Genomic DNA, 17820 nt, shown 5'->3' with positions numbered 1-17820 from the left:
TGGCGGAGCAGTCGACTCGCAGCGTTAACGCTCATCGTCTGAGGTTTAACATCTGTCTCTGCTTCATTAACCCAGATTCTATTCCTGACTCCCATCCATCAAGTCTCAACCGCATCCAGTCATGAAATAAAGAGGATAAAGAGAGACTGTGGGCGGCAACGGATTCAGAAACACTCAATCTGTTGGTGGGACAAGATTACGTCAGATACAAGCTTTCGACTAAGCCTAAAGTTCAACTCAGTGACTTATTGAACACATTTACCACAAAAACTTATATTAAAGATGGTTGTGGGTGTAATGGAAAAAAAATAAAGGATTACTACAACTGTCTTTACTACACACTAAATCCAAATATGGCTTCATAAAGAGTCACAAAGTCCTTAAAAAAATAAAACCACCATACACATGGTTATTCTGGGGCATTTTTCATTAAACTTTGATCCATTTTGAAATGAAAAAGTTAAATGATCGTTTTATTTTCAGATCTGAAAGATTTGTGCCTCTTATTATTGCTGAAACAGTTAGACAAAAAAAAATGATTGTGGGATTATGCTGTTACATAAAATATAAAATGATGTGTGTCAAATGATCCCAAAGGGGAGGTCTGGGTAAATGACAAACCAGTCAGAGGAGGAGAAAACACACCCAAACTGATTACCTAAGCTGCACAGGACAGGAGGATCAATGAGCCACAAGCCCTTTGTATGCCCTTTATCTACACACCTTTAACTAACAGCGTACACGCAGATGTACACACACACACAGCAGCTTTGGTTCAGCTAGCGAGGGATGCGTTAATGAAGGACGACACTGAGATAATGGGTTAGCACCTGTGCATGAATTCCACACACACTTTCCAGCCCTACCTCCAGTTGTCGCCTCAGCTCCTTCACATGGGCAGAGTCCTGAGACAGATTTTCCTTTTGCGACGCGTCGGACAGGACAGTGACTGTCGTCTCGGCCTCCTGGAGCCACCTGAGGAAAGAATCCAGCTCCCTGAGAGACACCTGGACTCCCTTCAGCTCACCGTCCAGCTGGATGCGACGATCGCTCACCCTGCAAACACGAACATGTCAAACGTGTTAGAAAGCAGTGGCAGCCTGTCATTTTGATAATCGACAGGTGAGTTCGTACGCACCTGCTGTTGATGCTGTTCCAGGCAGCGTTGCGTTTCTCTGTGACCTCTTTGATCCTCCTGGTGTCATCTGAAGAATACTCTCGTAAAAGGTGATTGGACAGCTCGTTGAAGGCTGTAACTGCGGCCTGGTCTTGACCCAGAGTTTGGAAAACCTCCTGTAAAAACAAACAGCACAGTGACACCAGACCAACACCACTAAAAATATCTCAGATATTAATCATTGTGAACATTATGAGTCACTTTGAAGGACGCTCTTGAGTTTATTATTTCCAGTTTATTACCTTTAGTTATTTTTGCACTGATGTGCCGTTTAATGATAATTAGATTGGCATGCAAGGATAATAAAGGCCACGTCACCCCTCAATAAGAATGGTGATCTCTTCTATATATTCATATATTTTTAACTTTTCAAATCCCTCCACTGTGTGGAAAACTATGGGAGACAAATCTGGGATTGTTGATTTGCGACGACGTTTGGGGAGGAGGGTACACAGATCTGTAACCTGTGCTCGGCACAGTTTCATGCCCTGTCAGATCCTACATCAAGCTTGCTCTTCTAAAGTCAATCTCACAAAAATATGTGACACAGTGTCCCCTCTGTGTGAGCAATGCCGACAGGCTACAGCAAATTCCTCACGTTTTGGAGCTGCCCCTCCATCAAGAGGTTCCAGTCTGAAACTTCGCCTATGATGTCTAATGTAACTGAAGAGGATATCGCTCCTAATGCTTTAACTGCCTTGTTCGGGGTGTGGCCTACTTCACTTGATTTTTCTCCTGCTAAAAAGGACTTCAGAGTGTTCACAACGCAGCTGACCAGGAGGCTAAATACAAAACAAAGGCCAGTTCTTGAAGCTTAACACTGAACTTCTAAATACGCTGAAATTTTTTCTTCTGCTTCCTGACGCTGTTTAAACTCAGCCTAATCAAGATGATTAAATACGACCTAAATCATTATGATTTTACATTTAAGATCGGGAAATGACTCATAAAATTATAATCACAGAGCTTCTATCTTTCAAAATAAAAGGTAAGCTTCCCAATTTTAAGCAGACAATTATTCTCCAGGATAAAATCAGGAGCTGTGTGTGTTCACGTAGCGCGCTGGATTGTGTTAAACTGAGTTGCCCTCTAGTGTTTGGCTGCGGCAACATCTCAAACAGATTTAAGAGACAGAATTAGCTTTCTGACACTCTCAGTTAATCCAGTTCTGGATGATACGAGTAAATGAATGTTATTAAGGTTCAAAGTGAAACTTCACATGAGTGATTTATTCATCCCTAACTTGTACAAACTTAGATGGCTGTTCTAAAGACCTCTGGTGTGCTACAGAGTCAAGTCTGGCTTTTATTTCCCATTAGGAAATATTCCTTGGAGTACATGTCTAGTCTACTGTCGTGACAAGGACACAAAATCACATTAAATGACCTCAGGTACAAGAAGCTGCAGACATAATTGGGTAGAAGGTAAAAAAAAAAAAAAAAAGTGCTCTAACCTTGCAGTCTTCAAGCTGCTTTGTCAGGGGATCGCTGGAATGCTGGAGAAGGTTGTGGAGACGTCCTTCGTTGTTTGCAATAAGGGCCTTCACCTCCTTCCTCTTCTCCTCCCACTGGTCGCTGTGGACAATCATGTTATCCAGCTGATGGAGTCGAGCTTCAACACCGTGCTGAGTGCTGTCCCACTGGCTGCGTACTTTCTCCACTAAAAGGCAAAAAAAGACGCTTACTTTAATAACGAAAAGGGGGTTTATTTTTAGATATTTTTTGTCTATTTTAAGAGCAGCTCTTGTGCTGTTGGGTTTTTTTCTCTAATAAATGTTACATAAAATCATCCAGCTTTGAAATTACATTTCTCAGTGATGGACGTGCGAACGTCGAGATTAGAGGTTTTGTTTTTAATGTTCTGTGCCAAGGTGAAAATGTCCTCTAGCTGAGAATGACGCTGCTCCAGGTCACTCTTTGTCACCTGCAATAAGAAAAAAAACAAAACAGGATTAAACCAGAGCTGGGTTTGGAAAATGTTATCAGTATAAAAAACACCAGATCTATCATTTCATTCAACACATTAAGACCTAAAAATGCTCTTTACACACAGAAAACAAAGTAAACACACTGCATCAAGTCCCAATGGGTTAATATTTGCAGTGTTTCGTAGACAGAGCGTTTACTTATGTAACTTTGACAACCCATTGTTTTTACCAAATATAAAAGAACAATCTTATTTCAGAGCTGCGTCACACTGACTCAGCATCTCAGCTTTTCTTTCCTTTCCTTTAAAGATAGTTTTTAAAATAAAGGAAGAACTGTCAGCTGTTGGCTTACAGAGTCACCTTCTTCAAAGAGTTTACCACCAGATTCAGCAGCTTTTTAGACTCTTTTAAAGACTTAAAAAAAAAAAAAAACATTTTGCAGACTTAAAGATTGATTGTTCAGACCTCTCCCAGCTGCAGTACAAACTAAAACTACCATTGCCTTGCTGCATTTGGAAGTGAGAATACGGGTTCAATTAGAGGCAGCTAGTTTTATTTTGTGGATGGCAGCTGACCTAAACATTTTCTGCTTAATGAGCGTCAGAGGAAAAAATGAGCACTCAACATGGAAAGCTGTTGATGCATTTTCATAGTAATACATAACTGATGCGCATACCTGGAATATCTCTAAACAAACTGATCAAACTAAACTGAGACGTTGTGAACAAAATTCTCACCTGAAGACGTCCCATAGTTGTCCTGATCTCTGCCGTGTCCCCCACGGTGACAATATTAGACTTGAGCATTTGGGTGATCAGGAGAAGCCAGTCGTTCAGTTCGGTGGCGGTTTGGTTGAGGTCGGTGGGCGCCACGGAGTCGGGCAAGTGCGGGGTTCGGTGGTGGGGGGTCTCACTCGCCAAGCTGGCCATCGGGATGGCGGAGGGCACGGCAGACACTGAAGCAGTGAGGAAAAAAGGACGAGTTTGACCTCAGTAATATTTTTAATAAGAGCTGCTTTAAAGAGAACTGATGAAAGGAACATTTATAATAGAAGAACGATGAAGCTGTTGTCAAAGACTCCCTGAGGAAAGCAACATCACAATAAATCAGGATCAATGAGGCATCAGAGATTGTTTCAGTGTTGCTCGTATTTTTTATCATCAAACACTGACTTGCTCTCAATATAACGACCAGAAAGAAATTGCAAATGTGTCCCCTGAGATCTTATAAATACTCCAAAAGGCACAACTTTGTGTCCTGAGAAGAATCTACAAAAAGTCAAATTCTGTTTTTAAAGTGGGACTGTGAGAAGTACTGATGGGTTCAGAGAGAGTTTCCCGAATTTACACCACACGTTTTCGCTTTTGTTGTTGAACATGCAACATCTCATGCCTACACAGAACATTACTGACAAACTGACAGAAAATTTCATGTCATTTTTCTCATCTACTGGGTTTATTGGGTTAAGATAAAAATAAAATATATTATTCTTGTTTAAACTTTGTGTGCAGCCTTCCTTTACTTGTGAGTATGGAGCCAGCCCTAACACACCGGGGGCTCGTCCGGGATTTGAGCACAGGGCCTATCTTAATATAGTTTGCATCACAGCCTCTATGTTCCCCCAATCAATCGTAAACACATAACTGCGATACGTAAATGGTAGACAAACATAAGTTCATTTCTAGGTGTATTTATTTACCGAGCTGCTGGTGTTGGACAACTTGTTGGCGATGTGTCCACGGAGAGACAGGTGCCTGAAGAGATTCCCTCAGGACTTTCCAATCAGCAGCCAGCTGCTCTACCTTTCCCTTTATGCACAAACAGGCACACATATATTTCATTAATGACTTGGCATAAAACATGTGCACAAAAAAAAAGGGCATCCAGATTTCTATAAAATAGCCAATTAAAATTTCTATTAAACAGCCAGTTAAACTATAATAACTCACAAGACACCAAATTACCTCAGGTGAAGTAGTGACGCTTTGGAAGTTCAATACAGTAATTAAATGCAATATGTTCTTTACTGAATTTTATTACTTTGGAATCTGGTACCTTTTCCTGAGGCAACAGCTGCTGTTGTCTCTGCAGCTCAATAGAATGAGCCAACAGGTCCTCCAGGTCCGTCTTCCTGTCTTTCATAGAGGCCTCCAGAGCCTAGACAGGGTTCGAAAATTATTTCAGCTAAAGCATCTGTGCAAATTATATATGGATTTTCAAGTGTGGTAGATCTTGAAATGATTTCAGGCAGTATACCAGCGCTTGGCCAGGATTCAGGCCTCGGGTCACGATTGTCTGGTTTGTGCTGACGACCCACTCTGTCAGCTTGTTCATCCTGTCCTGGAACAGCGTGTGACTCTGCAGATTGGTCTCCACCTCACCTACTTTGTCCAGCAACTCATGAGTTACCTGCAGAATGAAGGAAAGCATTAGAGAAAACAAGTTATTGAGGAAGGAAATGAGAATAGAAACAGAGCCAAACATAAAACTCCTAACATGCCATTTTAGAGGTAGAAAAAGTGAGTTTGAGCACAGGATTTGTCCAACTTTACCTTGCTCCACTTGAGGTTGATGGTTCTCAGTTTTCCCACATGCTGGTCTCTGCTCTGAGGGCTCACACTGGGACTGGCCAGGATCTGTGGAGCGTGCTTGTTCAGCCAACCAAGCCGTTCGTTCTGAGTGTCCATATCCTCGGCGAGGGCCTGCAAAGACAGGTGTACTGACCCTTAGTTTTAAAAAGAATCACAGGCAGATGGGAAAATAAGAGTAAAGTTGAGGACACTGAGTAATTAAGACTAAAAACTCTTTACGTTTCCCTGTGGAAATATTTTTGTTTTGTTCCGAACCAAGAAATATAAGTTGACAATTCCCTTCAACAAAAACTCAATGTTCTTTTAATTTGAGTGACTTGAGCTGGTAGTTTTGGTTTGGCTGTACCTTGAGCTCTCTGAGGTTGCTGTCAGTGGCACAGACAGGTAAGGAGCTCACAGCATTTTCTGCCTGTTCCAGCCACACAGTCAGCTCCTCACGCCTCCTCACCAGGTCAAACAGGGCTGGATCCTCTCCAGCCAACCTACACACACACACACACACACACACACACACACACAAAATGTCCTCAGATTAGGATCTACATTTGCTGGAGGTTACAGGACTAATCCTAAAATTTACGTTTAAATTGCTGTTGCAGGCTGATTGACCACACTGATAACGTTGACCTGCACAAGATTGACAAACAGCCGGGTGACGATAAAATCTTTACATTATCTGTACTTTAAAACTACGAAGTCAAGACAGACCCATTCTAAAACTTAAACACCGACTACTGTGTCCTTTTAATCCTCCATCTATTATTTTCGTGGATACCTGCGTTGTCTGTCCATTACTTGGCGGTTTACAGCTCTCCAACGCTGACTCAGAATATTTAACTTCTCCTCAAGGAGGGGCCCGTCAAGCGATGAAAGCTTTCCAATTATTTGCTCCCCAGTGCGAGTCAGTCCAGCAAGAACAGGCTGATGACTGGCGAGGCCTTCTTTCAGCTCCTGAAACACAATATATATTAAAAAAACAAACACAACCACAAAAGAAGTGGTTAGAAACAAATACTGTGAAATCAAGGTTCAGTCAAACTGAATAATCTCATCCTATCTGGCCCAAATCCCCAACTCAAGTGTTTTATCTCAAAGCAAATGTCTTTGACTCGCGCGGATGATTTGTAGCAAGTCCAGATTTAAGCTGCCAAATCTCTACCTTCCTCCACGAGAGATTTAAGACGAACCCGTAAAGCTGAGTGATTGTACAGTCCGCAGAAAGGATGAGTCAGCTAATAGATCTCTCAGTTCCCTTCCATTTGATCCCTCATCTCATTCTCAGCAACTGTGAAAACATTTGAAGAAGCCATGCAGACAGGAGTGTGGCTCCAGTTTGGCAACTCATAAAGGTGTTAATGGCGGCGGTGTTGTCAGTGATAATGCGGCGGGTTTAGGGGTTTAATCCCCCTGGGAAATGAAATGCCACTTTGGTCATCAAACAGAGCCAAATTACAGGCCTCTCTTGTTGTACTCTTGACTTATCTTCATGTCTGCTCTGCATAATAAACAGATTTATAGTGTGTTTTTGGGACACAGTGTAGAACTTATTGTTTCTCCCGGGTAATAAAAGTGCAAGTATAATGTGTCTAACATAACCAATTATCTCACAGTCTTTATTTCAAACATATTTTAGCATTCTGGGATTTTTATTATCTTGCTTTGAAATGATAAACGAATGCTGACGCGCATTTTCTTTTACTGCGTTTGTAACATAAACGTTAAGCTGTCAGCAAAAAGTTCTACATCATATAACACAAAGTTGCTTATTGAAATGAATCAGGAATGAATCCCCGTACAGAAATCAGACCAAGCATCAGCCTCCACTGACCTCTTGGTGCTGCTGTGCAGATTCCAGGTCGAGCTGCCCATCAGGAGTAACGCTTTCGGACAGCTGCGTCTCTGTGTCCGTCAGCCACTGAGAAATGTCCTTCAAGTCACAGTGAAACTGTCCCCACTCCTCTAACGCACGGTCAAAAGTCCTGCAGCACAGCGAGAAATAACAACTTTTTACCGCGTTTTTGTCAATCCTAATAGTCCAACATCTGTGGATAATCTAAGCTATTAGCGTCACTTTAATATTATAATTATTAGTATTAATATATTGTTTTTATTCACAGCTGCAACAATTAATATTAGCAACAATAAGTCCAGAATGCAGCTACTGTATGTTGCTAAACATCCTGATCTAAAGAATTTCAGGAAGTCCAATCCAAATATTTGTCCAAACTTTGTAAACTTTAAAGCTGATTGGAGTTAAAAACATTTTGATCAAATGAAGACACAGACAGCAGAAAGAAAGAAACAACCTCGCTCGAAATCAGCTCCAATTTCTTTTATTAAACGAATGCTCAGAGGTTGTCGTGAATACAAATGGAGCGTTTCAGCATTTGTATGCAAACTGAAAACTTCCTCGCCAGTTTACGCTCATACTTGTTCTCCCTGCACTCAGCAAACAAAGACGGCTTATGTCCAACAAATTGTGTTGATGGTGGCCAATGTCACCCACTGTCTGTGTGTTTACGTTTGAGAATGAATATGGGAACAGGCATGGGACTGTTTATGCCTAAGGAATTGCTCCGACATTAACCAAGGTCGGCGAGTGTGTTTCATCCTATCTGCTGTCTCCTGAGAAATGGACAGCTGGCATTCCCTTCCCCTGCAGCTTCAAACAAACACCCTGACTCACAGATTCATTTGCATATACGCTGTATTGCAGCGTATTCGCTCGTCTCCCTTCACACTCAAATGAACTTCAGTGACAGCCCATTCTTAATCCATAGGCTTTAATATGATGTTGGCACACTCTTTGTAACTATAACAGCTTCAGCTCTTCTGGGAAGGCTTTCCACAGGTTTAGGAGTGTTTATAGGAATTTTTGATCATTCTCCCAGATGCACACTTGTGAGCTCAGACACTGATGTTGGACAGAAGGCCCAGCTCACAGTCTCTACTCTAATTCATCCCAAAGGTGCCCTATCAGATTGAGGTCAGGACTCTGTGCAGACCAGTCAAGTTCTTCCACACGAAACTTGTTCATCTATGTTTTTATGGACCTTGCTTTGTGCACTCTCAAGTCAGAACAGGAAGGGGCCATCCCCAAACTGTCTCCACGTAGTTAAGAGCATGAAATTGTCCAAAATGTCTTGGTACGCTGAAGCATTAAGAGTTCCCTTCACTGGAACTAAGCAGCCAAGCCCAACTCCTGAAAAACAACCCCACACCATGATACCCCCGCCACCAAACTTTACACTCAACACAACGTGGTCAGTTTTGTTCTGTTAAAGACCAATACGAGTTTGACTGAATACAATACGTCTTAGCCTGTAGGTGTAGTTTACCCTTTGCGCTGATTGTACATGCGATTCAGGCGGTCCCACTCGGCGTTGAGCTGCGTGAGGGCGTCTTCCATTTGGGCCACTTCATCAGGGGAAGCGTCTCTGATGGCTTCAGGCTGGCGCTCATGAATCCCTGTGATCTGCTCACCCAAATGATCCAGACTCTCTTTGATATTCTGTGAAAGAAAATCTAAAATGGGTAAACTTTTACTGCAACATCAAATGATCTAATACCACCATTTTAAAAAAACTCGACTCACTATTGCGATAAAAAAAGTTCATATTGAAACCTTAATATCCTAAAAAAATAAACACGGTTTTGATGTCAAACTGAAGACATTCCCAAGTTATTTTACTCCAAAGGCAACATATACAGCAACCTTCTTTTGATGTCCTTTTTTCTTATTTAAAATTTTAAAAACTGCTATAAAAAAGCAAATTTTAAATGTAGTTTCTGCATCATGCCTTACAAAAAACAGCTTGTGATTTTGCAGGTGACATGTAGTAAACAGTTCCACCTTCAGTGTGTCCTCCTGGCTAGAGAAGTCTTCATAAAGGCCCCCGCTGAGCTCCGAAGAGTTCAGGAGCAGCTCGTTGTCGGCCATGGCGAGCAGAAGTTTGTTGACATCCAACAGGTAGTCAGAAGGAGACACTGACAGAGCGCTGCTGCGCCCGGCTGCAGACATCTCCTACATCACAGAGGAGGAGAAGAAAAAAGTGTCATCCAAATTAGAGCACGCCTGAAGAGTTTTTAAACTGTCACATAACTTTAATCACAAAAAAATAAAACAAATACAAACTAATATTTAACAAGAAGCAAACTAAAAGCTGCTCTGACATACCAAGAACAGAAAAAAAAAAATTCTGCCAGAGGAAGAGGCAAAGGCTAATCCTTGTGCTGTTTTAGAGTTATAACTCGATTGTTTGGCAAAGCTGAGATAAGTATAAGCTCGCTAAAAGTGCTCTTCTATTGGACCTGGAGGTCATGAAGAGGTTGTGAGATAATGATCAGCAGCTTGTGCAGCACCCTCCTTTGCAAAACTAGAGCAGCAGAAGGCAGGATGAATCCTTACTAAGTGTTGCTGGCTCTGATGCAGCTTTCCCAGCAGACTGGCCAACAATGCTGCACTTGTTCCAACATTCGGGGCTTTGTTGCATAAAATAAACACCTTTCTTCTTTGAGTATTTCTTTGCTTGCCTCCTTATAGTCTGACTTGGTGCTGTATTTTCAGTCTGGCCTCAGTAAACTTTGAACTGTTTCTTCTCTGACCATTTAATGATTATAAGTCCAGTACATGTAAGTGCGCGTGTCGTTTACCTCGACTGAAAACTCTGCTTGCTCCGTGAACCTGTGAGAAGATGACGTTCCCCCAGAGACTGTGACCTGCCCAACTTTTAGCCGGTCCTGAAATAAGAAGACATGCATGCTCGTGAGTGCGCAACTGGGTAATACAACACAGAAAGAGTCTAATGTCTATGGTGTTCAAAGAAGGCACAACTTCTGTATCTCACCCTGCGAGCCGAGTACTGGCTCTGCAGCCGGAGCAGCATCTCTCTCAACTCTTCCCTTTGGCCTTCATCTGAAGTCTGCTGCAGCAGTTCTTCTCCCCTTCGCAGCAGGTCTTCCACGCCGGCTTTCTCCTCATCCATCTGGTGCAGAGCAGGACGGGGGAAGAGGTGACTTTAAGCATTCAAAACTTTCCAATTCAAATGTTATTTAAAGCCAGATTTTTGTTATTCGAGCAATCCTAAATAAATCTGAAATCTCTCCAACTTGCTAAGAAAGTGTAAAGTTACGCAGGATACAGGAGAGGTTGTAGACGTCTTTCAGGAAAGAAATGATGTTTAAAACACAAAAGAGCTTCCTGGCTGGCACAGTGACCTTGCTTTGGATTGCTCTGTTTTCTTTCAGTTGGTGTGTTTAACGTCATAAAACACGATAACACAGATTGAATTCCAAACTTGTTAAACCTTGAAAACACCCAATCAAAGCTCACCTTATCAGGTGGCAGCTCTGCTGTATACAGACTGGAGCTCAGTTTATTTATTTTTAATTAAAAAAAATCTCATAAAACCTCTGAAAGTGAATAACCTGGATCAACATTCTTTTCAACAATCAACAGAGAAATTAGAAATATTTGACCAGACAAGGGAATAAACTGTTATTCCACATTTTCCCAAAATTTAGATAGACAGTTGGTCTTAATTAAAAGGTAACCCTGAGTACCTTGTCATCATCCAGGGTGTTTACTGGGTCCTGCTGCTGCTGCAGAGCTCTCAGAGTGCTCTGCAGCTCTGCCTGAAGGTCCTTTATCTCTGCTGGGAACACAGCTTGATCAGGGTGAGTCTGACTTTGTGCTCGGATCTCCTGACTGTGGATGACCTGATTAAAAAAGAACAAAAACAAACCTCAGGAAACTCAGTCAGAGCTTCACATGTAAGTCTAATTATCCACATCTGCTCTGAAAAAGAGCTCAGCTGTAATCAATCTCAAAGAAAACTGGGCTTTGCTGTATGAGCAAGCATTTCTATTCATTTCCAGTTTGTTGGTAATAAATTTTATTTGGGATTTTTGTTAACTAATTGCCAGTGCAGCTTGTATAAATAAGTTTCTAGTACCAGCTGAGGTGACTGCTGATTCATCTCAGCGTCTCCTGACTCCAGACTGGTCATCATCTGACAAGGACAAAACAATCACAGGTTACACAAACTGCTTTACAAGTTTTTGCATCAAAACCAGCATCAAATTCCACCCAGTAGAAAGAAAAAAAAACTGTAACACACACCAATCTGCTGGTTAACCTGTTTGGTACTTTTTTATTTTTTTACCTGGGCAGTTTTTATGTGCTGGGAAACTTTGTCAAAGTTGCAGTTGAGCTCCGCCAGTTTGGGCTCCACAACCTCTCGACAAGCGGGCCCCCTGCTGGTCATCAGGATGACAGCTTGGTCCCTCACGTTGTCCACACGCAGACTGATGTCCTCCAGCTCTTCTAGCATGCTCTAAAAACAACAACAACAAAGACAGCTGATGTGAATATTAATAAGAAGAAGAATACATTTCAGTTATAGGCTTTTAAAATACCCAAGGTTACCCCACAAAATATGATTAAAAACAACAAACAGTCCGGACAGAATAGTAAAAACAAAGCATGCAGAGATAAAAATATACATTAATAAAAAATAACATCAAAAGATGAAAATGATCAGATTGAGCAGGTCTGTTTCAACAGGTATGTTTCCAGACAGGATTTCAAAGTAGAGAGAGTCAAAGTTACGGATGTCAGGAGGAAGGGAACTGCAGAGGCGGGAGGACAAAGTGGCTGAAAGCTTGGGCCCCCATGGTGATCAGACAGACTCAGGGTGCTGGAAGATTAATGGAAGATGAGGAATTAGGAGTACGAGTGGGTGTGGTGACGCGTAAAAGATCAGAAACATACTGAGGAGCGAGATTATGAACTGCCTTAGGAGCTGAGGAGCAGGAGTCATGTGGTTAAAGGATGGAGTTCTGGTAACGAGACGTGCAGCAGAGTTCTGGTCCAACTCAAGTTTACGAAGGAACTTTTGTGGAAGACCAAAGAAAAGGGAGTTACAGTAATCGAGGCGTGAAGGGTACGGACCAGAGCGAAGGCGGTTAATATTACAGAGATGGAAATAAGCAGACTGAACTGTATTACTGATGTGTGGTTAGTATGATAGAGTGCTGCTGAGGATGGCAACCAGAATCTTACCCTGAGGGGAGGGAAGGACTAATGAAGTGTCAATGATAACTGAAAAACTGTCAAACTTAGTTAGTGTTTCCCTGCCAATGAGGAGAACTTCTGTTCTATCACTATGAGAAGCAGCATTTGATTTTCTGTACTCAGTCACAAAGAGAAGAGGGGGAGAATAAAGGAAGGTTTGGTGGAAATAAACAGCTGAGTGTCATCCACGTACCCATTAAAGTTAAACTGTATTTAATCCAGAGGGTTGGAGGTAGATTATGTTTATTTTTATTATTTATTTTGACATAGTTCAGCATGAACCGATTAAGTTGAGCTGATGTCTAGTTTCAGTTCTGATTGCCAAAAGAAGGGAAGATCTAAGAGTTAATACGACTGCAAAAGAAAAAATGTAACATAATCGTAAAGGGCTCTAACTGTCGTTTCTCCCAAATGTCTGATTATTAAAACACACTACTTACAGCAATACCAACAAGCTTGCACTAACATTTGGTTGTTGTTGTTTTTTTGGTAAGGGAGAGAATGAGCATTAGTTATCAAAAACTACACACAACAAACAGTGTCTACATTTATAAGCTTTTGAACAGTCAGATTTTAAAGAAAATCTGCTGAAGTTCATCTGAAAACACATCAAAATGCCTTTATTTCACATTTCACATTTGTAAAAAATGAAAACTTCACTTTTCCTTATGTGTGTTTGATGCTTGGTGAATTCTTTCCACACATTAGGATAGTTTCACCTTCGCTCGTGCTTATGCAGCATCTCTGAGATGCAATGAGTTTCTCGGTCTTACCTTTAACACCTTTTCTCTTTCTGCTGGAGGCAGACGCTCGGCCTCGTCCAGGTGGATCTGAGTCTGGTAGAGCCAGGTGCTGATGTGAGCCAAGTTCTCGTCTAAAATTTCCACCTCATTTTGGTGACTCTGCAAATTTACGCATATTACATCACATTTGATATGCATTATTAAGTTAAGTAATAATCTTCACCTAGGACAATGATGCACTACAAGTCAAAGTTAAATTTAATGCTTTTGTTTAGTTGCAAGTTGTGATAAATGATGCAGGACAGAGAAAATCGACACTCGTAAGACAATATAAAAAAAAATTGCTGTGCTCTTCATTAAATCTAGTCGTTTGCAGTGTTTTGCCCTCACCAGAACAGCGCTGAGCCAGTCTTCAGTCCAGGTGCGCACGCGGCCCCAGGCTTCGTTCAGGTCACAGAGTTTGCCCTCCAGCTGAGCCTCGCTGCCCTCCACCAGAGTCTGCAGACCTGCACTGACCTCCGTCAGGTTGGACAGCTCCGCCTTCCAACGATCCGTCTCCTTCAGCAGGCCCTGATCGAGTCACGCACATTTAACCATTTTTATGCAGTACTCTGAGCAACTCGAGTCATCCCTCAGTTCTTTAGATTACGATTCCAAGCAGCCAGACCTCCTTGTCATGTTTTAAAGCGGTGAATAGTTTGTTTTCTGAGGAGCTTTTAAAGGTTTTCTTTAAATATTTTTTCACTCATTTTCACTTCAGTACCTAAACATTTTTATATGATTATTTTTTGTTATTTGTTGAGCCACAAAACCGAACTTGTGAATCATTCAGGCATAAAAAGGCTCCTAAAATCAAATCGAAGGAGAAACCAGTGTCAAAATAAACTGGATATTTGGGCACTTTGTTACCAGGAGCCTGTCATAAAAATATACTTTGTTCCCACTTCTTTAGTTTATTCTATGAAAATAACCGAGGATAACAAAGTTTGACACATAAACCTAGAAACAAACATCTCTATGCATCATACAGAAACAAAAAATAGGATTTCTGCTCCACCTACTGGCGAGAGGGGTAAGTGCTTGTTTTAGAAGTCATATCAATAAACCTCTTTGTTCCATGAGAAAAAGGTTGCATCATTGGAAAAATTCATAATTGCAGAAAGTAAAGGAAGTCAACAGTAATCTAAGCTGCTACTGATGATTTTCTACTGTCGGCAGTCACTCACGTTAGCCCATGCAACCTCAGCATCGATGTCAGCTGGCATGTCTCCGTCGCTGTTTTTCTCTTGCATGTGGACCTCGTTCGTGGACAGCCAGTCCTGCATGACGGCGCTCTCTTTCTGGAACTTCTGGGACAAAGAGAGAGCCTTTTCCAGGTCCTGCTTGCCCTCGGTGACCTGTGAAGACAAAGAGCGTGCCTCAAAGCTGAATTTTATGGAACAAGGAGAAATGATGTGCTTTAAAATGAAAAAACAATCTAAACAGGGTACCTGAGCCCCGAGGTCGTTGTAGAGCAGTTTGAGAGCAGTAAGTTGTTCGTCCATAGCTTTGGGGTTCTCCGTCTGCTGTTTCTGAACAATCTGACGTCCTGTTTTTATCACCGTCTCCACCTCGAGCTTCACCTCACTCAGCAACTTATATAATTTCTACATAGAAAAAAAAACACAACATTTAAATGTCCAGAATAGCTTTATCATTTATTTATAAAGAAAACCCATGTAAGTTTTTAATAATGACCATAAGCTGCACCAACAGGTCGTGTACAACAAAGCTCAAGTTCTCACCATACACCCAGCGAGATGGGACTGGATCTTTTCTGGTTCCACATCTTTTGCTTCCAGAACATGCAGCTCGGCTTTGGCCCCCTCCAGGATCTTCTTACAGTCCAGCATGCGTTGCTCAAAGTTCGCAGGCTTTTGGAAGAGCTGGTATTTTGTGGAGATCTCCCTCAGTTTCCTCTGCAGACAGCAATGCAAAGTGTCAACAAAAGTACACATTTCTGTGATTCATCGTTGAAGAATTACATCTAAAGATGCAAAAGTGAATAATAATCTCATATGTTAAAATAGAAGCAGTAGTTGGATGAGAAACCAGATCCTGACTTTGACCAGTAGGAGGCAGTGTTACCTGCAGCTGGTCCAACATGGTCCCACCACGGCCTGCTTTTCCTTCAGAAGTGGGAGGAGGTAAATTAACCACATTTCTTCTCTTCATCTCCTCCATTGTCGCCTCGTGGGCTGCAATCTCTGTACCGATAGTCTGAAGGAAAGTAAACAGATATTGCTAAAATGAGACATCCACAATCTGCCCGAATTGATTGCATTTTGTGAACATGCAAAATTCAATTTGCTTCTAAATTGGTAAGGATAATCAGAAAATAAACCATTTTATGGGATATACCACTACTTTTTAAGGATCATGTTAGGATGCTTTTCCAGGACTTCATGCGTACTACCCACCTGTGCCTCTAGGGGGAGCTGAAACGCGTCTATGCGATCAGTGAGGTAGGAGGTGAGAGTGTGGTCAAGCTGGCTCAGGGACTCCTGCAGCGTCTGGAGCGCCTGTTCGTTCTCTTTCAGCGTGTGCAGCTGCTGCTCGAGGCTGACCTGTCTGTTCACCGCCTGTATAACGACAGGAAGAGGGATTTAAATCTGTCCGTCCGGGGTTTTTATTTACTCAGCAGTGCATTTCCGAGCAAATAAACTGAAAAAGAGTGACCACAGTGGCAGACTTAGAGCGTGTTATTAATTATTTTACTCAGGAATGTAACCGGCTATTTTCACCGAACAAGGATATGGAAAATATTATACATGCACTAGAATAAAGAAGTCCTGACCTGATGGTTGAGCTGCTCGTAGCGGGAGTTGAAGGCCTCGAGTTTTTCACTAATGAGTTCATCAAGAATGCCCCCGTCTATCAGAGTCTGACCCAGCTCTCTGATTTGCGTCCGGTTGTCCCCGGGGTGGCGGAGCACGCTCTCCAAAGACTGCAAAGTTGTGAGGAAGAAACGGGTGCACGCATGAAAACAAGGTCCGAAAAATTACAAGGAAAGGATAAAAAAAAAGAAATAAAAAATATATGTTTTGATAAAGCTGCAAACAGAGATCAAATTGGTCTTTTTACAGAAAATAAAATAAACCTTAAAGGAGCAGGAATAAGTTTAAGAACTGAACTGAACCTGTTAACTATAGCAGAGGAAATACACGCCAAAAGAAAGACACTAAACCTGCACAATTAGGTGTGTAAAAGACTGAAATAATCAAAGTTAAAAACAGACAAAGATGCAGAAATTGCTGCGTTGGGTGTGTCAGGTAGAAGCAAGCCTAAAAAAATGTACGAGCTGAAAGGGAAACAAGACCCAAATAAGAGAAAGAGAGAGAGTGACAGCACATGTTTGGATCCAACAATGTTTATGTAAGTTCATTAAATGCTGCTTTTCCTTCCCGGAGGTAATGGGAAGAAAGAGCAACAGCGCTGCACCCCTACCCCCCACCCCCGAAAGGGTAAGTCTGACGAAAACAAGAGGATGAGGAGGAGCATGAGGGTGGGATGGAACAGGTTCAGATGAGTGAGGCAGTGAGAAAAGAGTGGACTTGTTGGAAGAGGCAACATTTGATGAGAAGGACATGGAGAAGGAGGAGGAACACTGTCTTCGAGGGTCTTCAGTTTCTTTCATCATTGTGTGACATTACAGAAACAGCAAAGTGATTAAAAGTGAGTTTGACAGATGTGCTGCAGGCGCTCTACAGATATAGCAGCAGAGCAAGTGAAAGCAGAAGAAATCTAGGAGACAAATCAAAGACAAATTATGCTATTAACATGTAATTTTGCATATAATTAAATTATTAGTTTCTGGAATTGAACTTTTTCTAGTCGGAAATTCATTTACTTTGAATTCTGGGCATTAAATTATTTATTTAAACTGTTTTTAACTAAAACAGAGGATTATACACAATCATTTCATTAGAAGGAAAATAATTCATTTTAGGTCGTTTGATTTATATCCCACTGCTCTAGCTTATAATCAATTCAACAAGTACTTTGTTTTCATACCTCCAGAGCCTCATTAACAACCTCGGGGCTCTCCGTCAGGTTTTCAGTGGTTTGCAGCTTCTCCTCCACAGTGTTAAGCCAGCTCTGCTCCAGGTCCAGGTACTGAAGCAGCTCCATCCAACAGCACCAGACCTCCTGCACAGAACAACGCCAATACACTTATATACGCTGTTTTAAAAGAGAAAACGGTTATATTTTGACTTTTGACAGAACAGACATGATTATAAGCCCAACAAAGTTACATGTGTGACATC

The 17820-nt window shown here is 41.7% G+C and overlaps 1 protein-coding gene across 6 annotated transcripts in view; it reads right to left on the bottom strand.

Annotated features, from left to right (window-relative positions):
• Positions 1–17820, bottom strand: part of utrn (utrophin) — a 176884-nt gene that overhangs the window by 119141 nt on the left and 39923 nt on the right. For all 6 annotated transcript variants that reach the window (XM_017423258.3, XM_025007463.2, XM_025007466.2 and 3 more), the window contains 28 exons: positions 17567–17701; positions 16350–16499; positions 15973–16134; positions 15641–15772; positions 15298–15471; positions 15004–15159; positions 14740–14910; positions 13904–14083; positions 13544–13672; positions 11860–12030; positions 11650–11706; positions 11258–11413; positions 10543–10680; positions 10349–10435; positions 9549–9719; positions 9034–9206; positions 7524–7674; positions 6471–6646; positions 6042–6177; positions 5657–5806; positions 5361–5513; positions 5160–5261; positions 4804–4912; positions 3842–4059; positions 2983–3100; positions 2631–2836; positions 1139–1293; positions 867–1056 (listed from right to left, as the gene is read on the bottom strand). In XM_017423258.3, the coding sequence (XP_017278747.1) occupies positions 867–1056; positions 1139–1293; positions 2631–2836; positions 2983–3100; positions 3842–4059; positions 4804–4912; positions 5160–5261; positions 5361–5513; positions 5657–5806; positions 6042–6177; positions 6471–6646; positions 7524–7674; positions 9034–9206; positions 9549–9719; positions 10349–10435; positions 10543–10680; positions 11258–11413; positions 11650–11706; positions 11860–12030; positions 13544–13672; positions 13904–14083; positions 14740–14910; positions 15004–15159; positions 15298–15471; positions 15641–15772; positions 15973–16134; positions 16350–16499; positions 17567–17701 (4206 nt within the window). The remainder of the gene's footprint in view (positions 1–866; positions 1057–1138; positions 1294–2630; positions 2837–2982; positions 3101–3841; positions 4060–4803; positions 4913–5159; positions 5262–5360; positions 5514–5656; positions 5807–6041; positions 6178–6470; positions 6647–7523; positions 7675–9033; positions 9207–9548; positions 9720–10348; positions 10436–10542; positions 10681–11257; positions 11414–11649; positions 11707–11859; positions 12031–13543; positions 13673–13903; positions 14084–14739; positions 14911–15003; positions 15160–15297; positions 15472–15640; positions 15773–15972; positions 16135–16349; positions 16500–17566; positions 17702–17820) is intronic.

Source organism: Kryptolebias marmoratus, linkage group LG19 (genome assembly GCF_001649575.2).
Source record: "Kryptolebias marmoratus isolate JLee-2015 linkage group LG19, ASM164957v2, whole genome shotgun sequence".
Classification (NCBI taxonomy): Eukaryota; Metazoa; Chordata; class Actinopteri; order Cyprinodontiformes; family Rivulidae; genus Kryptolebias; species Kryptolebias marmoratus.
The sequence above is the reverse complement of the archived record's forward strand: the minus strand, read 5'-3'. Positions and strand labels throughout refer to the sequence as shown.